The 23,040-nt window shown below is 38.3% G+C and overlaps 2 protein-coding genes across 4 annotated transcripts in view; one reads left to right on the top strand and one right to left on the bottom strand.

The window, feature by feature from the left end:
* Positions 1-8,796, top strand: part of EEIG2 (EEIG family member 2) — a 28,717-nt gene extending 19,921 nt beyond the window's left edge. The window contains exons 6-11 of one of the 3 annotated variants that reach the window (XM_086463490.1): positions 2,161-2,267; positions 3,232-3,327; positions 3,893-4,079; positions 4,170-4,297; positions 4,697-4,766; positions 6,262-8,796. In XM_086463490.1, coding sequence (XP_086319616.1) covers positions 2,161-2,267; positions 3,232-3,327; positions 3,893-4,079; positions 4,170-4,297; positions 4,697-4,766; positions 6,262-6,304 — 631 coding nt within the window. In that variant the 3' untranslated portion in view covers positions 6,305-8,796. Of the gene's footprint in view, positions 1-2,160; positions 2,268-3,231; positions 3,331-3,892; positions 4,080-4,169; positions 4,298-4,696; positions 4,767-6,261 lie in introns of all 3 variants that reach the window. The other 2 variants (XM_086463491.1, XM_086463492.1) reach the window with 2 other exon arrangements.
* Positions 8,797-13,892: 5,096 nt separating this feature from the next.
* HENMT1 (HEN methyltransferase 1) lies at positions 13,893-21,624 on the bottom strand. Its single transcript, XM_009957735.1, has 6 exons — positions 21,508-21,624; positions 19,820-19,932; positions 18,634-18,768; positions 18,045-18,227; positions 16,249-16,426; positions 13,893-14,339 (listed from the first exon to the last, which is right to left on the bottom strand). Exons 1-6 carry the CDS (start codon positions 21,622-21,624, stop codon positions 13,893-13,895), a joined length of 1,173 nt encoding a protein of 390 aa, XP_009956037.1.
* Positions 21,625-23,040: the final 1,416 nt, after the last annotated feature.

Genomic DNA, 23,040 nt, shown 5'->3' with positions numbered 1-23,040 from the left:
ATTGTAAAGACACAATGCTTACTTACAAACTGTTACGCCACAACACTTTTTACGTCAGTATGGATTAGGTTTTTTATTCAAAATACTCTCAGAAACTGAATTGAAACTCATCTTGTATCAGATTAATGTAGGCAATCAGTGTCCCTCTGAATAATCCAATGAAGAGGGATAATAACCTCAAACAGACTTAATCTGTAGCAGTAAACATATACTGAAGTCTTCCTTAAGTAAAAAAGATTGCGTTTGAAGTGAAATGAGGCTGCAGCTCCAAGAAAAGCAGCACTGATCTCCTAACTCGGTCTGAGGTACAAGTATGAAGTAACTCGTGATTTGTAGGTTCTAGCTGGTTTGAGGTAGGTTCTAGTATAATTAGGACAATCAAGAACTGTTTTCTGTGGCAGCTAGAGACTTTATGCATTACTGCTGTGGCTGTATCCTTACCATTGGTTCTGCGGAGATCCGAGAATGTTGCCTACACCAGTCTAGCTCAGATGATTCACCACAGGAACTCCTCCGTGTCCCCTGGCACCACCAAAGGCCCTTTCTCCTCTCTTCTTCTAACCTTCAATAAGAAGAATAGAACACTGCAAAATCTCATCTTGTGCTTACTGAATAAATAGTAGGAGGGTATTATCTGAATTTGTTTGGTTGGGCAAAGCTTTTCTGTATCCCTAGTTATTTAGCACGTCTTGGTTTACTTTTGACTCAGATGTATTAAAAAAATACATCACTGGTACTGATTAACAGTTTCTCAAAGTGTTGCATACTAATAAAACAATGTATTTTTGTTCTTTACTGGCTGTACCAAAGGAGCTGAAATTAGTACCTAAATAGTTTTCTGGCTCCCTAGGAAAAAATTTGTAACTGAAATTATTCAGACTTGGCATTTTCTTCCAAACTGATGATATAACTGTTTTCTGGAACGTAAACTTTCAACACAAACAGAACAAAAAATTTATCTAATCCAGATGTCCTCTGTAGAAGGAAAAATAAACCTTAAAACCATTTCACAATCTGGAATCTGCTACGTATGTTATGAAGAAGCCTAAAGGCTTGATGTTTGATCTGGGGTGACATCCCTGAAAGCATTCAGTTCTTGCTTTCAAAAGTACGTTAAGCAGTTAAGTCACACAAGCATTGTATTTCTAGAAGTGCTTTCTCTCTTTCTCTCTACTTTCAAATGTTAACATAAGAGGGGATATGTTACTGAACATAGTGACTAATCTATTGAATATGCCAAATCTAAAAATGTCAACAAATATCCATTCGTATGCAGACCTACAGTCTGTTCCCAAAGTGAAAAATAACAAAGCATTAAAAAAACTCTAGGTAACATCTTGAAATGTATTTTAGTTGTATTTGCTTGCAAGAGAAGATTACTTTCACTTTGTCATTTTCTAATTAGCTTCTTTTGCACTAGAAAAACACAAACTTAGAGGTTTATTCATTTTAATAGAATATCCCTTTGGATCTTGGTATAGTCTGAAACAAGCATTTAAGCTTTAATAAAAGCTTTTTTAATACTGAACCAGATTTAAATTATGTCATACATGATGCTTTTTTTTATTTTGCAGGAGGTAGAATTTAGAGGGGAATACATGGAGACGGTAACACAGGCCCCTTTGTTAGGAGTGGGAGGGTTATCAGCCCAGAATCTCCTCATGCGCTGTAGCGGAGATGAAAGCGAGCCAGGAGTACATCACCGTGCACAAGCCAAGTAGGCCAACTGTCAGTGTGCGGGTTTGGGTTTTTGTAACTTACCATCTTGCCATGTGTTCTATGAAGTACTGAATTAGATACATTCTTAGCACATACGTTATCCTCTGATTCATACACTTAAAAACCAAAGAAGTTCAAAACAGACACGTATCGCTCTACCAAATCATCAATAAGGAAAAGCCTTTCCAAGGATCCCCAGAAGTCTGAAGGACTGAGGGCTGAGCAGATGGATTCTGTACAATGTCCCTAAGCTCAATAGCAAAAGCTTTTGTTGTTTTTTTCCCTTTTTAACAGGGGGCTAGGCAGCATGTTTTCAGGAAGAAGTTACAAGCCTATTAACTTGAAGTACACTATGAATTATGCCAACTTACTTGAAAAGGAAAATCTGTGCTGATCAACTTGGAGGGATTCCAGCAAACCTTAACCACCTTTTTCTTGCAGGCCTCCTTCCACAGCAATGTCTATAGCAATTGCTGGAGAATCGGAATCTTTGCACGAAGACAGGAAAGGTGGAGAAAATTTAAAAGTAGCACATCTGGGCATAGCAGGTATAAAATAACGCTCTTAATTTCTTAGTTCTATTATAACTGGCTTCATAGCTTCAAGGAGATGTACGAAATACTTCAAATCTTGAAGGGATGCTGACAGTTGGCCCACAAAGGGACTACTTTGGTTATGTGTTGAGACAAAGTCTCCTAGATAACATCAGTGGAATCTCTCTTTTTCACTTTTGTAACAGTTTATTTAATGGAAACAAAGAACAGAAATTGGACTGGTAGCCGGTTGCCTTTTTAAGATTTAAAATCTTCCATTTTCTGTGTGACACATTGCTTGATTTCCTTTGGATTTGTATTTTGACTGAGCATTTAATTTGGGCCTTGATTTTCAACTTATGAATCGTATGGATATGCACAACTGAGTAAATTTTGAGTGGTAAAAGTTGTAAGTATTGTTTTAAATTGAAGTAGTTACTCTGAAATTTAGACTATTAGAAACTATTAAAACACTTTAATACAGGTTGAAACTTGGGGGGGGTGGTGGGTGTTTTTCGTGGGTTTTTTTTTGTTTTTTTTTTTTTTTACAAGCTTCAGGCTCTTACATAGCTTATTAGTTTCCACCCTAAACACAGCTTAAATTCTGTTAACCAGTTACTTTTTCAGCCAGAAAACACCTAGCACACCATTCTACTGTGGTACTACGGAAAGCATGGTAATCTCTTTAATGTCTACAGTGTAGACAAATCCAGAACTACACTTGATACAAATCTTTCTAACCCAATGGTACTCTCTGTTTTACTCAGAAACGTATTATGATTTTTTTTTTCCAAGGAATGCATACTTGTTAACGTACGCTGTATTTTTGCAGCATTTGAATCTTCAAAGGGTTTGAAGAAAACCAGTGTCAAGTCCCTAATCCCTCTGGGAAATCTGACATTTGAGTCTAATCAAGATTACAGTCAAAGTAATAACAAGGCTGGCTTTAGCCACAGTGTCTGACTTGCGTGTGTTGCAGATGTCTCCTCAAAGAGTGCCTCAGTCCCAGATGAACTTGGTGCATGTGGACATTCCAGGACATCAAGCTATGCAAGTCAGCAGTCAAAACTGTCAGGTAGCTGTTAACAATTTTGTGACGAGTTGTTGGGGTTTATTTACTTACACAGTTTTAGACTGTAGAAAATAAGTATACTGTATATGTTTGAAAAAATGGTGTGAAGCTGAAAGCTTTTTTCCTAGGAGTTTCAGGTGTGGGGAGGGTAACATTTCTTTCCTCTTAAAAGCACAATGAATTATCTGTTCAGACATGAGACAGCTTTTTCCCTTAGCTCCCTCCTATTAACATACCTGAATGAGATTTTCACCTCTTCCATGTGTGAAAACAAATAACTTGCAGATGGAGACTTAGCTCTGAGAGCTGAAGGGGAAATAATGACATCAAGTCATTGTATTTGTTAGGAAGCAAGAGTAATTTAGAACAAAACGAAACCAGCATGTGCTAGAATATAAACCCCAAAGGGAATTGCCTAGCTGGGGTGTGCACATACATTCATAAGGCGTTTGAAGGCTCTTTGTAAGCAGCCAAAACACAAATTTTGCCTTCAGGATGGTAAAATGTAAGTAATGACCTTGGCTGTCCAGAGCATACCTATCGGAGCTCTCCTGCACTTCCCCAACAGGATACAGCACATGCCACTCCAGATCCTCCAGTCTGTCCGAACTCTGCCACAGAAGAAACGCCTCGGTGGGTAGCGCCTCAACAGGAATTGGAAGTGTTCTAGAGCCATGTGAAGAGACTGAGCCAAAAGTAACTGAAGCTAATATTGATACACCTGTTAAAGATGCACCATCAGAAAAACCCTGCAGGTACACTTAACTTGAAAGCTTTACCTAGCAGAAGTAACACGTAATTTACCGCATCATTTCTAAGTGCTCTAAATATATTTATTTTTGCAGACATCCTGTAAAGCAAGACTCTGTGGAGTCACAGCTGAAGAGGGTCGATGCTACCAGAGTTGATGCTGATGATATAGTTGACAAAATACTCCAGAGTCAAGACTTCAGTTTAGACTCAAGTGCAGAAGGTATGGAGATAATAAGGAAGCTTAAGGAAAATTGATGCATATTACAGGCCTTAGGAAAATCCACTTTCTTCATAGTCCCTGTTGCTTGTAATCGTAAGGACTGTGCATATGGATCATTACGTTTTCTGCTTCATCCTGTCTCCCAGAAGTTGAAAAGACCCTTGCATGACTCGGGTGACTTTCCCAGAGAAATACTTTAAGCCTGAGAAGAAAAGAGGAGGGGCAAATCTACAATGAGAGTAGTTCCTCCAGCCTACACCATGTGAAGTTGGTTCTTCATTACTTAAAACATTTGCATCTGGAAGTATCAGTTACAAAACTGGTAGATTTAAAATGACTTAATTTTAGCTAGGGCAACATTAAAGAAAGCTAACATATGTTAATTCCCTTGCTTTTTAGAAGAAGGTTTAAGATTATTTGTGGGCCCTGGTGGAAGCACTTCTTTTGGAAGCCATCATCTACCCAACAGGTACGTAATCTGAAGAACTAATCCATAGGTAATACTAAACAAAAACGCATTTATACAGCAATTATTCTGTACATACATTCTTGATCTTTGTATCTTTCTAGTTCGTATTATTTAAAAGCACCAAAAGAACCAGGTTGTGGGGTTTTAAAACAAAACACATAGGTTAGTTCCAAAATGGAACCGATGTGTCAGCCATAAGAATTGTAACTTTCAGAGGGTCTCAGTTCCAAAGTTTTCAGATATGAGCAACATTTCAGTATGGACACAGGAAACAGGCACCAGTTTGAAATCATAGCTCTACAGACTCACTACATTACTCTCTGGAGCTGGAAGAAAGTCTTAAGTGTTTTACACGTTTAACTTTACAGTATCAAACTTTTATGTCTGCATGATAACAAAGCTAATTTTCTTCACTTTAGTTTTGCTCACAGTTCCTTCTGTTCCCATACGCTACACTATTCCTGTTTCAATGGCTTGTTCATCTTTCAACTATTTGTAGCCCTAAACTCTCTCCTTTGATGATCTTCTTGTAGTTATTTTAGAACCAGAAAGATTTTTTGTGTTTCTCTAATGCCATGATTCTGCAGTCCAGTGTAACTCTTTAGATTTTGCTTTATCTCAAGAAATTAGCGTGGCATCAGAATTTCAGCAAGTACTTCTGGAATTAGGTATAAAGGCAGCTGATAATCTGTTAAAAGTTATAAAATAAACGCATTTTACACAAGCAAGCAATACTGACGGTTAAAAGATAATTCACTGGCTTATTTGCAAACTGGGCACGCTATTTCTATCTAGGAAAAATAAAAAAATAATCCTATTTCTACCTAGGAAAACATGTACGCTTACAGAGCACACTACAGTAGTACATAGATACCTGTCCCGTTCACTTGCCACAACGGTCCAGGCAGAATATTATACTAAGGCACAGCTTGCCTGATTCATTTTGTACCCAGTAGTGCAATTTGCCATGTAAAACAAACCAGTATGCTCTGTCATGTGGGAGGTGAGACAGTTTTGTTTACAATTCAGTGGGAACAAAAGACTGGAAGATGTTTTTCTTGTACCTTAATGTAGGAAGACTATCACTTACTGTTTATGTATAAATGTATACAAAAAGTATTAGCTGCATACGATCTAGCTGGGGTGGGAGAGGTACCCAAAAGGTAATGTTTAAGGAACTATAGAGAAGTCCAACAGTAACTTTCAGTGACATTATTTTTCATTCTTCATTTTGACTGTAGCATAACACAAAACGCTTTAATGCATTAAACTGTAGGTTACTCAGTGGCGCGGTCAGTACGCCTGTTTTCCACCCTTCACGTTTAGCTGTTCTGGTACCAGCTGTTCAGCTGGGGGACTTTTGCTGGGGGTTTTTTGGGCGGGGGTTGGTTGGTTGGGTTTTGTTTAAACGATAAACTTGCTGATCTGTGATACTTGCTGTTTAGCTTCCATTTGAATTGGAATTGAACTAACTTCTTTCCAAACATTCTTTCAGAGCAGCATCTGGAGCATATGAGCAGGTGGTGATAAAGCGTTAGACTAGAATGACGAGGAAAACTTGGAGCTCTGGTGTTGATGCTTCTGGTTTTGTTTGCTCTGTTGCAAAAGTTGTGAAAGCCAAAATAATGGGATTTTTTTTTTTTTTTTAAAAAAAAAAGTAATGGAATGCCTTTTGCTCGAAGAGCTTCCTCTTCTGTGGTATGAAGGCAAAGTTCAGCTATGTATACCTTGTGTGAGCACTTGGACTGTTTTTGCAAGCTCTACATGATGTTAGTGGAATTACTTGCTTTTTAAGTTGTATGAAATGTTTTTGCAAGCATGATGAAGTGAGTCCCATCTCAGTATTTTATACAAGAGATCGCCACTTTGTTTTTAACTTCTTTTCTGAAAGAAGCTTCTGAAAGTTGGTCTTAAACAAACCTGAAGAAATTAATTACTCAATTTGATCCTACCTGTCACTTTAGTCTTACAGAAGCTAATTACTTCTATCAAGTCACAATTATTATCAAGTCAAAATTAAGGCTTCCACAAAGCAGCCCAGCTATGTTTTAACATAACCAAAACCTTCTCTTAAGAGTACTAAGCATAACTTCGTTCCAGGGTTGAACAGTAGATGTGAACTTTGCATGCATTTAAAAAACCCCACAAACTAAATAGATCTAAGCCAGCCAGTAATCAATTGTGTTAACTGTAAATGAAGTCTAGAGGCTTCAATGCATCAGCGTGGCATCTGTTTTTGTGCAAGTGACAAAAGAAGTGGGATTCCACATCCAAACACTAAGGTACAGTAGTGTATTATCAAGAAAGCTGGCTTGCTTGTTAAATCTGGAGTTCAAAAGCTGCTTCCACAGAAACTCACTTCAATAATGCATGAACCGTGGGATTCAATGGGATGGTACTGTTTACAGACCTAGTCAGTAGTTTACTACCACTTAGAACTTTCCATTTTAGCTTATTCCTTCAGTTAGTTAGTGCTTTGCTTGTGTTTTGAATGTGCCTTGTAGGACTGGGGAGGTACAGGGAGAATAAACTATTCACTAAGCAACTTAAGCTTTAAAACTAGGTAAACATCTATACTATTATCAATATAACTTATTAAGAGAAGCACTTTATTGTAGATGTACTCTGCACTCTGAAACAGTCTTACTGTGCAACACACCTGTTGAACACCTCTTCCTTCACTCTCTGTCCACTGTTATATTAAGGTCAATGTACTGTATTTAACTTTGCACAAATAGTAATTTGCCTGGCAGGCAAGGAAGATGAAAGATCTCTTAAAATTCTGACTGAAATTTATGAAAGAATCCATTTTTAAAGAGATGTGTTAGGTGACACAGTTCTAATTCAGGCTTTGCTCTACTGTATTTAATTGTAAACTGCAAATGACCTTAATTTTGTTATGATTAGTTGCATTGTTTATCAGTAAGGCTTGGACTACATAAAAATACAAATAGCATGACCATTTTTGAAAGCTCTGAATGCTTCAAATTCTGCTCAGAGTCATGTTTGACACCCTTTTATTCAAGTATAAGTAGGCCATGTTTAATAGGTTAAATTGGGAAAAGCGGGCTTTGTTTTCCATAAATTCATAGTAGAATTACTTAACTATTTTGTACTTGGTTTTTAAGGAAACTTCAGATTGCAAAGCTTGAGTGCTGTTCTTGAATATGAGCTCTCTCTCAGTTACGGTACTTAAATACTTTTATTTCCTACTGTTAATTATAATATCTTTAAAGTGTTTTAATAGGTAAAAGAATTAATACAAAGATTGTGTTTTAGCTGCTGGTAATAGAAGTGTGGTATTATCCATTTCTGTCCTCCACAGGAATTTTAAACAGAAACTACATAACGGCTAGTATACAACTATCTCTCAGAACGCAATAGTTCCCTTTCCTGTTACATAACTAGTTTGTACCAAAAACATCCTTCTGCAAGCCAAAAGATGCATGAAATTTGAGTAAATTAGCTGCTTTCAGTACTCTCTTGCTAAACTTGTTGATAAATCTATTAAAGCCAGTAGTAGTTAGATGGTAGCTTACTTAAGTTTACTAGGCATAGTTTGAGGAAAACAGACTTTAGAAGACCTTGTACAGCTACTTACATAATTCTTAAGGGAATTTCCCTGGCCCAGATTTGTACTCTATGTTAAGAGACAACTAACTGCTGGAGATTAGGTATTTTGTTTACTAGAAACCAATTATTTTCTTGCCTGAGCAGATCTTTTAAATACGAGGGAAGTTTACATGGAAATGGAGCTTTTAATAAAACTGTATCCTACTAATTTATTGTTCTGAGTTACAACTCTTTATGAAGTTATTCTCTAATTGTGCATATTTTAAGTGGAACATAACCTTCATATTTAGATGTAGTATTTTCTTTTTTGTAAAGCGTTATAAACATACTGGAGACTCATATAGTAAACTTGTTCGGGATGTGTTCGTGGTTTGGGTTTAGTTCTTTGGGGTTTTTTTAACTGTATTTAAATGTAAATCTCTCAGACATTCAATAAACTCATGTCTTCAGCTTGGAATCTGTTTCTAAATAATTATGTCCTTTTTTAATGCAAATATGACAAACTTAACTGGAAGTTTGTGTCCATTTCAGTTTCTCTACTGCTTTTCAAACTTTACCTCTGCAGCTTACTAAACTTCATCACCAGTCCACAAAGTATTTAATGGCACCGTCTCTAGTGTGTAGTTATTCATCTGTCTCCTGAAGAGGAGAAGCTATATGTCAGTCTCATGCAAATGAAAAATCAATTTTAAAGTGTGAGGCATATTGGTAGGTTAATTATTAAGCAGACTCCACAACTAGCAGTGTTTGGGGAAAGTGAGGGCACTGTGTATAGTCCCTCCTCACCTTGCAAATGACAAAATTCATCCTCCTCAGTTGAGTGTGAGACTTATTGCTACTTAAACTTCTCATCCAGTTTGTATAACTTTGTAAATTACCTTCTACTTGCAGTATGTATTTTTTTTCCTCATCAATGCATTAAATAAAACCCAGCTTTATGGTACTGCAGCAAGCCTCTGTTCTTACATTAAAAAAACAACCTACATTGGTGAAAATTGCAGCTGATTATAACACAAACTATTTGGCACTCAGATCAGTTCAGTAATCAATTAATTGTATAGTAAGGATTAAGAGAAGTAACTGTACTGTGTATAACCAACTCCAGTCTCCGCTGTCTTTCAATTCAAAAAGGAACACATTTTTTCCCAAGTTTTCAGCAGAATATCCTAGAATTTCTTTGTTTGTTATGTCTCCTCTGGTTTTATGAATTAGCAGTTTCATTATAGAATAAAAGGCAAATCTCATCACCAAACAAATCCTCCAGTTAAGGACCTCACCCTGTAGAGTTCTCTCAGAAATTTGAAGTATAAATGTATATACCTAAAACATTAGTACATGCTGGTCCCCTTACTGAATACCAGCAGCTGCAAATACAATCACTAGGGGATTTTTTTATATGCTTTGCTTTTTCTATTTCTGTGGTTTTCTAGTGATTTGTATGTTGTAAGAAAAGCATGTCATTTAGACATGATTTTTGTTTAATCTGGAGGGAAAACATCTCATAAATGAAAACATGGCTGTGCACCACCGCTGCATACACATATGTAACAGACAAAACCGTGGTTGTGCTATGGGAGAAGGGTTTCCTTTACTACTACAGGAAAAGCAAGCAGAGATATGAAGGACCAGAACTTCCAACGCTGTCACTGAACACTTAGGTGCATGTTGTGGGCCTTCTGACATGGGAAAACGACCTGGAGACAAAGATTAGCATGGGAAAAAATTACTTTCTTTAATTCTTGAGAAAAAAAAAGTACTTCTGCTTTCTCCCCACCCAACTGCTCATTCTTGCCTGCTCTCCTCTTCCCACCTGTTGCACCACTACAAGTTTCTGTGACAAACAAGTTGATTCAGTTCCCTGTATGGGCTCACAGTGGGACCTGCCAACAAGAAGGGGAAAGGCAAACTCATCTTAATACAGTTGTTAATATTTCTGTGGGACAGCTTCTTTTCATTTTGCTTCCTTGTCAAGAACTAGAAATCATTAAGTAACTGGGTTTTTTCTTTTTTTTTTTTTTTTATGTGAAGGGACTCTCTCAGCACACACTAGCAAGGCTTTGCCCAAGTTCAGAGTTGTGTGCACTGCTCTTCCAATCACAACTAAAATTGATCATAAACTTGTGAAGGCAGCACTAATTTTTCAGGTTTTTTTTAAATTGCCTTATGATCTACTAATGTTTCCCAGTGTCCTCATGTGAGTATATGCTAGTGTCAGGGCATTTTATTTTGGGGATATTCCCAGTGAACTACTTGCATACAGGACTGCATTAAGATGTTTGTTTTGTGAAGGAGAAAGAAAGCGCAAAGGGCTTTCGAATAAGAACTTTTCTGTCATTTCAGAAACCCCTTCCTGTACTACTACTGCTCAGTTTAAACAGGAAAAAAAAAGTCCCAACAACAAACCATTGTTACATATAATCCAGCTGTAACTGAGTGATCCAAACCTTGTCAACATAATGATAACAAGCATGGAATAGAGCCTAATTCCATGGAAACCCATGGGAGACAGGACCAAAACACATCAGAAGTTTAGTAGCTGTGACATCTATTTGCTTGAGAAATCTCTGGGGAGACAGAGAATTGACTCCTCTGGCTCTCACAATTAAGCAGCTGGTTTTTATTTGTTAAAATAAGTGAGGGAATATTTTTAGAATTTATTTATACCACTTCCTCACTTTGTTGTTATTAATTTAAAAAAACTGATCAGAAACATTTTGTTCAGCTATTCTGACCATAATCAATCCCTACTAACTTGCTCAATAGCTATCAAGTTATTTCCCTTATATTCAGGATACTGCAACACCTTTCTTGGTTTTGTGGTGGAGCTGGTGGTGCTGTTTGGTTTCCTTGGTTGTGTTTTTGTTGTTGTTGTTGTTGTTTTGTTTGTTGGTTGGTTTGGGTTTTTTAAACTACTTGATTTGAATTTTAGTTTTGAACAGCCTAAGGTGGACCTGTTTTGAGATGTGTGTGCCATCTGCTGGTCAGTGATACTGCCACATGCAGTCTAAAACCTTTCATCATAAAACTTCCTCTCAGCACTCTGATTGGAGACATCAGAATTGACCTTAGTTTCAAACTGCAAGTTTCAGTGGGACACAAATATGCGTAACAGTTTAATAAAGGACCAAACTTATAATGAAGAGCTATGCTATGAATCCTGTGAAAGGGTTTAACGGCTCCTGAAAGGATAGTTACTTCAGTACCTTAAGGAAAATCTTATTTAAAGTTGATTTAAGCCAGTGGAAACACGGAAAGCTGACACACACGATAGCACAGCTTGTTTTACTAAAAGCTACCAGTCTCCATTCAAATGTAGATATCCTAAATAGCGCTGCTGTATAGGATACGTAATAGCTACTTCCGTCTCAGTACACACACAAATACCAGAGAACCCCACAAACACACAGAGACAGACATCGGTAGCTTAACTTCAGGTTTTCCCAGGAAAGCCATAAGCAAGAATGCAAGAACTGACACTTGCCCTAGCTATCGCTGAAACCTAAACCCTGTTACAAAGAAGAGAGGATCCATGAACCCCTTCACTGGATTACTGTTTAGGACCCCTTCACATCAGTTGATGAAATATTCACACAACCCATATTCCAAACATAACCACAAAGCCTTACAGGCATCATGTTTTGAGCAAAACCAAGCGTGTGATCATACACAGTCTTGTCTGTTCACAGGACATTTCTGTAATCAGACAGTAGCCAAACATGAAGTTCAAGGCAAATATCATTCCAAATCTGACAGGTCCTCTTCCTCTTCCCTTTTCCTCATTTTGAAGTGATCATGCTATGAAGTACAATAAAGTCTTTCAAGAAGAAACAACACAGGAAGAAGTTCTGTGGTCTAAATATCTTTGAACTGCAGTAAATCATATAGTGAACTGCAGAGATATTTTCTCATAACAAATCAAGGCTACTCTCAAACAGCTACGCTTATTGGTGTCCAAAGAATATTCACCAATTTTGAATTTTACGTATATTTTAACATACCAACTATGGCAAGTTCATATCACAATGTCAAAAAGTTAAACCACTCTAAGTATTTTATTAAAGATTAATTGTAATTCATTCTTTAAATTAATTCTAAATATCCTGTTAAATTAGTTTTTAATAATCCATGCCTGTTTGTTGCAGGAGAAAAAGTCCCCCACAAAAGAAAGCTTATTAAGTAAGCATTTTTTAATCATTCAGTACGACAGAGCAGAGCACTGCAGATCATTCTTCTTTCCCCAAAACTTAACCTGTTATCGACTCTGTACCGTTTCTCAGTTCAGACAATTACAGCTGCTTTTCCCCTTGTCTAATCTTTCGCCTTAATTATTTCAAGTGAATTCCAAAAACTTAGAAGGTAGAATGCAGTCACCTTCTTTAAGTCAGCCCTTACACAGAATTTTTTATTTTCAAAGTTGTGAAACTTTGTTTCACAAACATCAAGTCAGTTCTGATAATAGTAGCTCATTCAAAGCTGACAAAGACATTGTGAGACATACACAGAATGAGGCCATTTAATTAACCATTTCTTTACTAGTAAGAAACACCCAGTTGAAATGTCAAAATCATTGGTTAAAAAGATTTGGGTGTGCAAAGAAACTTAAAGAGAACTGCAGTGTGTTGCTTCACTAGTCCTGTATGGCCAAGCCAATCTTGTGCATCGTCTGACAGTTGCTTACTGTGCATTTACACGTACCATTCAGCTCTCTAAGAAAAAGTCACCTTGGCCAAGCCTGTAAGCTCTACTATCTAACACCTCTGCTTTTCACTTCTCTGAATCTGTTGTCAAGATTTTTTGGCCAACAGCTGCACGTGAAAACACAAATTTATTTCAGGTACGCCAGGGCCAGGCTAGCATTCACAACGACAGATTTTTTTTATTTTTTCAAAACCAGAATAGTCAAAGATACCAGTTTCAAATTAATTAAATTCCACTTCTGGAAAGTTACAGGATACAAGTTATTTCCCAAGCAGCAGTCATCAAGAAACAGTATAAAACAACAGAGTTAATCTACCTTTTTTTCCCCACCTTACATCCAACATCATGGCACTCTTCCCCAGTATTGAATTTACTGAGCTACAGGTGTTTGCAGCATATTCCAATTTATCTGGAACAATATTTGGTTTTCATGAAGCCCAAGTACATGTTCATCTTGAAAAAGGCATCTATACCTTATATTCTATTAAGAAAAAACTTGCCCTAAACCTATGTCTGACTCGTATTATTCAGCACAACATAGTTCTGTGTCATCAACTATCCTTGGAGCTAACAAAAGGCTACCAAAAATGACTCTAGTCATGATAGCTGCAATATGGTAACAGAAACCAGACAGCAATACTTAAAAATTTTTCTTCACAGGAATTAATTTTTTCCTTTTAGCCCCTGATACTCTACCTTGAACCCCTATGAGTTACTGCCATCTGTCAGACACACTCATCTTCACTAAATGCAAGAGGTGCTCATGGATAAACACTGGAAGGTTTAGAAAAGATGTTGTGGTTCTAGTTGGCATAAAGAACACATCATTTGACAGCTACTAAAAAAATACTTTCATTACTTTAACTGAACTTTGTACGAGAAATCTGTGAGCCAATTTTCTTCATTTTCATGTTCAGCACTGAACATCACAGCAGAACCATCGCTGCTCAGTGTGACCCTGCCAGCAACAAACTTGCATAACTTCTCAAAGGTACCACAAAGCTGGTTCACTTTGGGAAAAGAAAAGATTGTTCTAAGAGGTATATAAACCACATTTCCATTGACAAACGGTTCCACACTTTTTTCAACAACCAGTTTTCCAAGATTTTCTGAAAAACTGTTCACTGATGGTTGGAATTTGGATTTTCTCTCAGCAGGATCATCATTATACTCCTCAGGTTCTGACATTAAATGGTCCAGAAGACTTCGCTTAATGATTTGTGCTGTGAAAATAACTTCACTGACCACTGCATTCTGCAGGTACTTCTCATCTTTAAGGCTTGGATACACTGCTTTGAAGACCTTTACAACATACAAGAAAACATAAAACATTTACCATTATCACAGGCTCATATTTTAACATTTGCTTGTCAAAAAGAGCTTCTAAAATGTGAACATAATTTTTATTCAATCCTGTTCTGCTTATTACTTTAAACATTTTCAGGTAACAAAAAAACGAGACAATAGGACTTGATTTTACGTCTAACTGCAATAGCAATTAGATAAGTTAATGGAACTTCCAAAAGACCAGGCTTTCATCTGCGAGCTGTACTTGTAGATCAGGCAAGGCGAAGCCCTGCAATTCTTCAATTCTTTTTAATCATTCTCTTACTTTCCACATAACTCATCATGAGGCTCTGGTGACAGTTCCACAGCTATGTATATTCTAAACTGCTTCTGAACTGTCATCTGGAAACTGGGACCGCAGCTATGTCCTTCATTCAGTTTCCAGAGTAAAACATTAAATACACTCTCACAGATGCAGAGAATGCTAAAAAGTAAATTATGACATGAAAATCTGTGAACTTGTACTGCGTTCTACACTGAGCTATACGCTCCAAGGCAACTAAGGAAACTAGGCAGGCAATCCCATTCCCACTAGTTTACTAGGAAGTGCTTTATACCAACAGACTACCACCGAAGTTCCACACTCTGTAATTATTTCTTCTTTCTGATTACATCTTGAAATTAGTAAATTAGTTACATAAAATAAAAATTAATTTGATAGCCTGGGTTTGAGAAGAAACACATGAAACAAAACTCTTGTTTAAGCTCAGAGGATGCTGATGTCAAAGCTCCCTCCGCAGTGACCCTGTAACAGAAGATAACGAAAGCACTGCCTAGTACATGTCAGTCACCTGGACGTTATTGCCAACTTTGCTGAGCATTAAAGAGCACTTCATGATCCTATTAAGGGCAGCAGATGATACATTAAATTTGAAGTGTATAGAATGTCTTCGTAACCTGGAAACTACAAAAGACATTCCCCCAAGGTCACTTTACATTTCACTTCAGGTCACTATCACATCTATCACTTAAAGATATATTTATATCTTTAAACAAAGTAGTCAAGTGTTATAATATGTTCACTAAAACAAATAATTAAGATTGAAAAAAGAGCACCCACTATATATCTCTTTTTGCATTGTTACTTCATGTTATCTCTGAAAAAGAGTCCTTTGATTTATACCACATGGCACTTAGATGCATTAGGCTCTGTCGGGGTGACACACTGCAGCACACAATAGAGTACTGTACAAAAATATTATCTGACGTTATCTGAAGTGAAAGCCATTCAGTGCTAAAAAACAAAAAGGTCTGACGTGCACCACCGGAGAACGGGGTACTTGGCAAGATCCCACGCCTCTGCAAAAACCAGGACTGGCTACCTGAAAACTCTGAGGTTACGGTGTAACATCAAATGCTACTGAGTAAGGCAAACCACACAAAACAGGTCCTGTCAATCCAGTTTCCGGGAAATGCTTTCCTTCTGATAATATATTTGACAAGACTATGTAGTTCTTCAAAACATACACTCTCTTAGAAATGCTTTCTTACGCTTTTTATTTTTTATGTAGCTGAAAAAAACCTGTCAATGCCAACAACCACATGATGAAAAAATGAATGACTAAAGGAAAAATTATAAAAAGTGTCACAAGACACCCAGCAGAAAGGAGAATTTTCATTCTAACCATAACAGTATATTAAAATAAGAATGTTCATCTATATTGCTATTTAGCAAATAACCTAAAAGTTAAAGGCCTTTATACAATTAGAAACACAAATATGGACTTAAGACTCTTGATCTGACGGTGTGTGTTAATGAGAGCTAGGACTAGATAGCAGCAGAAGGAACACCCTTCACAGGCAGGTAGGTCACAGACAATTGTACTCTTTATTCATCCTCCTGAAGGAAGAAAATAGCACTTACCGTTTTGTAAACTGCTTCAGTGGGTTTCTCAGACTGAGCAGATTCACTGTTTTGAGGGTATTTTCTAACAAACACACCTATTTGGGTACAAAACCCAACGTTCTCCATTCCTCTTGGTGGGCACCCTACACCAGTAAATTCCACTGAGTAATCATAGCGTCTAGCAGTCTCTAGAGCCCTAAGAAAGAAAAATGGTTCTGATCATAATAAATATTCGCCTTTTAATGTGATAAAGAAGCAAGACCCTGAGCCTATGAATGCCTGAGCATAATTTCTCTATTAATACTCATGTGCCTGAAGATAAGCACTGTCAAAACTCGCTGAATCAGAGCTGCAATCATCTGCCTACCACAGTCTGAATCATTTGGCAATTGACACAAAGAAACATCACTGTTATTTCTAAAATACCTGGATAGAATATGCATGTTCACAGTTGCTTACTCACTGTCTTAAACACATTGAAAGTGACCTAAAAACTACCAAATTTAGACAACACAATTGTTTGAGAAGAACCCATAAAAAACATACACATCCCAAAATCACAAGAGACCAGTTAATAGAAAAAAAAAAGTGAGGTTTGTTGAAAATGTATAAAGTCTGCCTAATGAAGGTCACAACAATGTACATTACCTCTAAATGAAAACCAATCTTGTAGTACTGTACAGCAGCCAGTGCGAAAAAAAGTGATGGGGCAGGGAACTAAAATGATGCACTACCTACCTGCATCATTCTCCATGAAGAAGTAGGACACTAAATTAATTTCTCTTATATTTCAGAGAATATTGCAATACTTCTATTTCGTAACACAAACAAAGATTTTCTCATGTTTGCAGCTCAAAACATATCACCCCTTCAGTGATATCAACATTTGCAATTCACATATAGGCAAAAGCAGAATCTAAATTTACTTTAAGTCGTATAAATGGTCTCGAAGGTGTTAATCCTCCAGCTAATAACACAGGCAGGTTTTAGTATCATTATTTAGGGAAAAATATATGCTTCAAGCTTTGCAAAACTATATACTCAAAAATCACTGCACACTTTAAATTCAATGACAGAAACAACCCAATTTAAGGGGAAAACTTTCCAAGATACAATTTCTGACCCAGAGCTGGCTATTGAGGTACGGCATCCTTTACTGTACCATGTAACTTCTTCCACAACTGCCTGACAGTTAATTGTTATCACAAGATATACATCCCACTCCCTCTTTTGTTTTTATTACATCTACTTGTATCAGAGTAGGACACATCTCACACAACACTGCGCACACATATGTTTGCAGAAAATCTTCCATTGTGTCATGATCTGCTAAACTACCCTTCACTCTACTCAACGTGCTCCGCTACTGTGACTATCTGATAAATCTGCTTGCATACTCTTACAGAGGTCTGGACTAATCAAGTGCTTTGGTCACACAACATACGTAACAAGCACACTTCTCAGTTTTTTATGAAGCATTCCTACAGCAGGGTATTATTATGTGAAAAGGTTAATGAATACCTTACACTTCAAATGCATTAATTATAATAAAGATATAAAAAAGCAAAGAAAAGTTTTAAATATTTTTTTGCAGAGCAGTTACAGTAAAAGCAAGCCAACCTAACAACCACCACCAAACACAAAACCCAGAGCATGCTTAACTATTCATAACAGCAAAGAAATGTTTCACCAAATCAGTGAGTGTGAAGCTCCACTGACAAACCACATACACGAACTGTTCTGAAAACGTGTAGCTATTTCCTCCTCACGTGACCAAACACTCAAAGCTGTCTGCATACAGTCAGTTAACTTACCAGCTTTGAAACTGCACTCGGTTCCATTCAAATTTGTGATCTGGATGCCTGAATAACGTCACTCCTGGAAGCAAAGGGTTAAATTCAGAGTTTGGAGTACTGATCACAACTATGCTTGGAGCCATGAAACCAAACACCACTTCAGGAAACTTCTCCAGTTCCGATTCCTCCAGGTGCTCTATTCTGTAAAGGATAAGCTTATGTATGCCTTTAAGAGCACTCTACTATATTTTTATCCTCTTAACCAGCCAAACCCCACCCAGACCCACACCTGTACCTGGCAATTTTAAGCCCAGCTCTGCAATATTAGCACTGGCACTGTGTCCCGAGTGTCAGTGTAGAGGTTTTTGTCTGAGAAAATTTCCTCTTGCATTTCTTACTTTTTCATCAACACCCCTTTCCCACCGTAAGCTGCCACCACTTGAACTGCTCAGCACGGTTAATTTAAGCACAAGTTAGAAGACGCCACATTTTGCTGCTCTTCTGCTTGAAAGGTTTGATTGACTCTGTTTGAAGTACGGACAAAATTCCAAACTGAATCGAACCCGAACAAACTCAGAAAAGTGTAGTGTGTTGGCCTAATACTCACAGTTCAATACACGTTACCAAGTCAAAACCAAGCATGCAAGGGTCTTTCTGGGCCACAGAACCATGATGCAAGGTAATAGTTAGGGATCTTTCAGTTGGCTGCAAATAATCAGCAGGAAGAGGAGACAACCTACGCCTACAAAGGTATTGAAAACATGACGTCATAGAAAGGACCTTGGGACAAGACAAACTGTGCATGTAACTGAACTAGCTAACACCTCGTACATCTCGAAAAGTTTAACTATTCTATAGGGGTTAAAAAAAATTTCTAATACAAACAGCTTTTATGACTGTCTACCATAGGACAGAAAGTGCAGAGGAGTTAATCCAGCAGCTGTCCTTCTTCATGTTTACAAAGATTTCCACTATACTCTCAAGCCACTTGGAAATTCTGATAGTAGCTCAGCTCTAGACATACAGTAAGTATGGCTTAGACAGGCTTTACAGGGTTTGGGGGAAGTTATCAGGCAAGAATATTAACCTATTTTTTCCAAATAAAACAGACTGAGAACTAAAATACATGTGCAAATTTCATTCTGAAATACTGCATCAGACAAAACACAATAAACGTTAAATATAATAAAAGGCCACTTTTCTTCATTCTTGAGAGCAAGTGACAGTGTCAGCATCTAGATCCTACATATTCACTGAAACCATAGTAACCAACCTCCAAGAGAGAAACTTTGCTGTTCCTCACCAGTCTGACCCATGCTTCAAAGATCACAGACTTCACATTTTAGAGCCTTCTAAGCCAGGCACAGAACACTGAGCTAACCTTCCCATTTCGAAAAGGTTAACAAGAATGCAGTCCCCACCAGGGTGACTAAGAGACTAGAAATGCACCTCTCAAACAGATCAGATTTGCATACCACAGTAATGTCGTGTAGGAGCATAAACAGACACTACGAATACAGTGGATTGGTACCTTCACAAACAGCCTACTTCTCAGGTGTACACACCTTCGGGGTCATCCCATGACTTAGACCTTTGCTACATTAGGGGCATCTGCAGCCCAGTAGTCCCCAGACATAGGTGCAACACAACTAATAACAATGGATAGCTCTTCATTGGCCAAGCTGGGATTTCTGCATTTAGCCTCACTTTGAAATTCTTCACAAGAAATGACGTAACGTGCCACTAGGTCAACCCAAATACAAAGCTTAAATTAGCCCAACACAAGAGCTTACATTTTCTTTTTTATTACACTTCCACAGATATCTAGCCCAGCTAACACTTCAATGCAACTGCAGAATTTCAGCATCCAGAGAAGTGTGCAGTCAGCACATCCTAAATCTGCCACCTGTAAATTAGATATTAAACAACACGTAAGTGCTGCATATCTCCAAGTAATTTCAGAGACTTTCATAAAATGAAAATTTGTATTTATGTCAAAATAACTTTTTAATGGTAAAATAAAGCATTTCACAATTATAACTAAAATTTACAGTCACAAGCAGGATAGACGTGGATTTGAAAAGTCTTTTAAAAATGTAGATCCTACAAAACGTTTTAAATGGATTAACCTTTTGTTATTACAGCTATAAACAAGTACATGTAGAACACCTCACTGACTCTGGAGAATGTCTTCCACGTGAAGGCACATTCCCTCAACTAACGGTAAGGTATGATTTTAAGTATTAAAGCTGGAGCCATTTTCACATTCACCACTGTTTTTCACTGGACTACTCTCCATCCAGAACACTGAGAATAGGCTCACCAGCAGCCAGGTTAGCAGCAAAGGATCTACACAAAACAAGTTTACAAGCTCAGTCTAATGTTTAAGTGGGCAAGGGTAGGGATACTTAGACCACAAAGTCAAATATAGAATAGATAGTATTTCCTGTAAGCTTAAGAGGTAGTTGTGTATACAAACAAACCACACTGTTCTTCCTCAGGCTAAGTCAAAGCTAAAGCACACTCCTCAGTTCTCACTGTGAAATCCTGAGCTCTTTCTGTTCAGCTTACCTCTACCCTGTGGGTAAACAGAACGTTTACCCCACCCCACCCCCCCCCATTTTACATCCCAAATCAGAAAATTCAAATGTTTCAATACAGATGCAACTCTCCTGAACATGCTCTGTTCAAAAGCAGATTACAGTGCCATGACCTCACAGACTGGATTAGATTTTTATTAGCTACTATAAGTATGATTACGTGAGTGCCCTGCAGGTGCATCTCTCATCAACTTCTTGCACGCTCCCTAGAACATTAACATCAGTTTCACAGTTAAACACCAAAGGCAAGTTATTTCTCAACTTGTTGTGCTTTGGGAGGAGGTGCTGGGGGGGAGGACATATTTAAAAAGAGCAAACACTAAAAAACATTACTTAAATTTCACTTTTCAAAATGAGTATCAAAACAAGAGCCCTGGTATATCGGGGGTGGTGGAAGAGACAGGACAGGCAAGAGCGACAAGATCTGAGGGAAGTTGAGGAGAGTCAGCCCCACATAATCCCACACTCTTAATGTCACTTCTCATCTGAGAACATCCATGTGAATGATGAGGTAAACCCAATACCATATGTGGAACTAACAGCTCTATAAAGCAAAATCAAACTATGATGAAAGCATCTTGAACCAAAATCCTCAGATTAAATTAAAACCAGAATGCCACCTCCTCTCCAAAACAGGCTAAGGCATTTTTCTTGTTTAGATTTTCCCCTCTTCCCATCAATTAACACTAATTCTATGAAAGACAAAAACATGATCATCAAGTGTCTACTAAGGCAATTCAGTTTCAACAATAGCTCCTCCACTACTGTTGCTTGGTTATTAAGTCAGCAAGTTATCTACGCATTTCCTGTCTTCCTGAGACGCCCAACTTAAACTTTTTTCTTTTTTTCAAATTTATAACGTTAAGACAGAACATACTAACCTTCTTCGGCTTGTATTTCCCCACTAAATCTTTAACAAACTGGTAGCGTTGTTTGTACAAAGGAGGCGTAAAATTAATAATTCCTGTAAACTGTTCTTCTTGAAAGTTCTCATCCATGATATTTGCTAAAGCTAAAATAAAAAAGTTCACTCTTATTTTCTGAAGTACTTTGTAATACATCAAATTACAGTTTTCTGTTTTCAGTGGCATTCAACGCACAATTAAGCAGGGGTAGACCTGATAGTTCTATTTGGAGAACGACAAAAACACAGGAATTAGAAAAATTGGGCACTGGCTGCTCCGTCCACACATAATGACATAAAGCTTTTTATAAACAACTATAAGTTATATACAATCATAAAAAAGCAAGTTTTATAATTTGTCCCTCTCCATCCAGCACACCTACAGAGTTTACACAACTGCAACACATTTAATCTTCATTAGATTTTCCAGCAAGAGCAGAAAAACAGTTTCTCACTCAGATGCCTGCTTTCTTGTCTCTCATCTATCACTTGTTTTAGCTTACAATTCAGATTACTTTATAACTAGATTTGTGTATGTATGGCTTAATATAATTTCTGCAGCGTAACAATGAGCAGGAAATATCTTAATAATTACTGTGTTGTGCAAGAGCAAGCGTTCTGCTAGGCCTTAGCTTTAGATTTACTGAGCTAAACCTTCTTAGTGCCTGCATTTTCTAAGCAAAATAACATAATTCAACATGGCATCAGTCATAACCATTTGTGCATTTCCAACTCTCCCACCTTTTATTAAAAACTATGTTTTAGCACACATAAATATTTAACAAGAAATTTCCCCGCTAAACCTAAAAATAGGGCCCTAATGAATGATGGATGAACTCCACGGGAACCACGTAAGTGAAGGAACGCATCCTGCAGGCACACGGCTTTCCAGAGCCATCCTCCCAGGTGGTAGCTGCAGACCGGGCCTCACCAGTAGCTCCACCAGGTCCAGCACAACCAAAGCAGCTGGGCCGAGCCTACCGGCAACTAGACCACCCCGCAAGGTCTTTTACATGCAAGTATAAATATATATTTTTACATATATGCACAAAACCAGGGAAGAGGCTCAGTGTTGAGGCCAGTCGTCTGCCCCCTCAGGGGCAAAGCAAACCTGTTGGATACCCCTCACCAGCAGCCGGCCAAGGAGCCAGCCCCAGACACCCATCGCCAGCTCCCCACACGCTCCTGGCCCGCAGCCCGTACCTCGGCCCTCCCCAGGCTCCGCACCAGGCAGCCGGCGGCCAGAGCCGCCTCAGTCCCACAGCGCCAGCCCAGCCCCGGCCCTCCACCGGCACCACGTCTCTCCCAGGGACCGCTTCGCGCTCTCCGCAGGACCCGCGAGGGGTACGGCAGCCCGCGACCCCTCAACAGCCACCTCCTCACGGCCCCGCCGGCCGCCCGCCGCAGCCACCCCCTGCCCCTTCGCCCGGGCGGGCCCGCGCCTCGCCCTCCATCTTCTCGCCTCGCGCGAGCAACCGCCGCCCCCGCCGCGGCGGGAGGGGCGCGCGGC

Source organism: Leptosomus discolor, chromosome 3 (genome assembly GCF_034619465.1).
Source record: "Leptosomus discolor isolate bLepDis1 chromosome 3, bLepDis1.hap2, whole genome shotgun sequence".
In the NCBI taxonomy this organism is placed as follows: Eukaryota; Metazoa; Chordata; class Aves; order Leptosomiformes; family Leptosomidae; genus Leptosomus; species Leptosomus discolor.
This window is presented reverse-complemented; position numbering and strand designations above follow the sequence as displayed.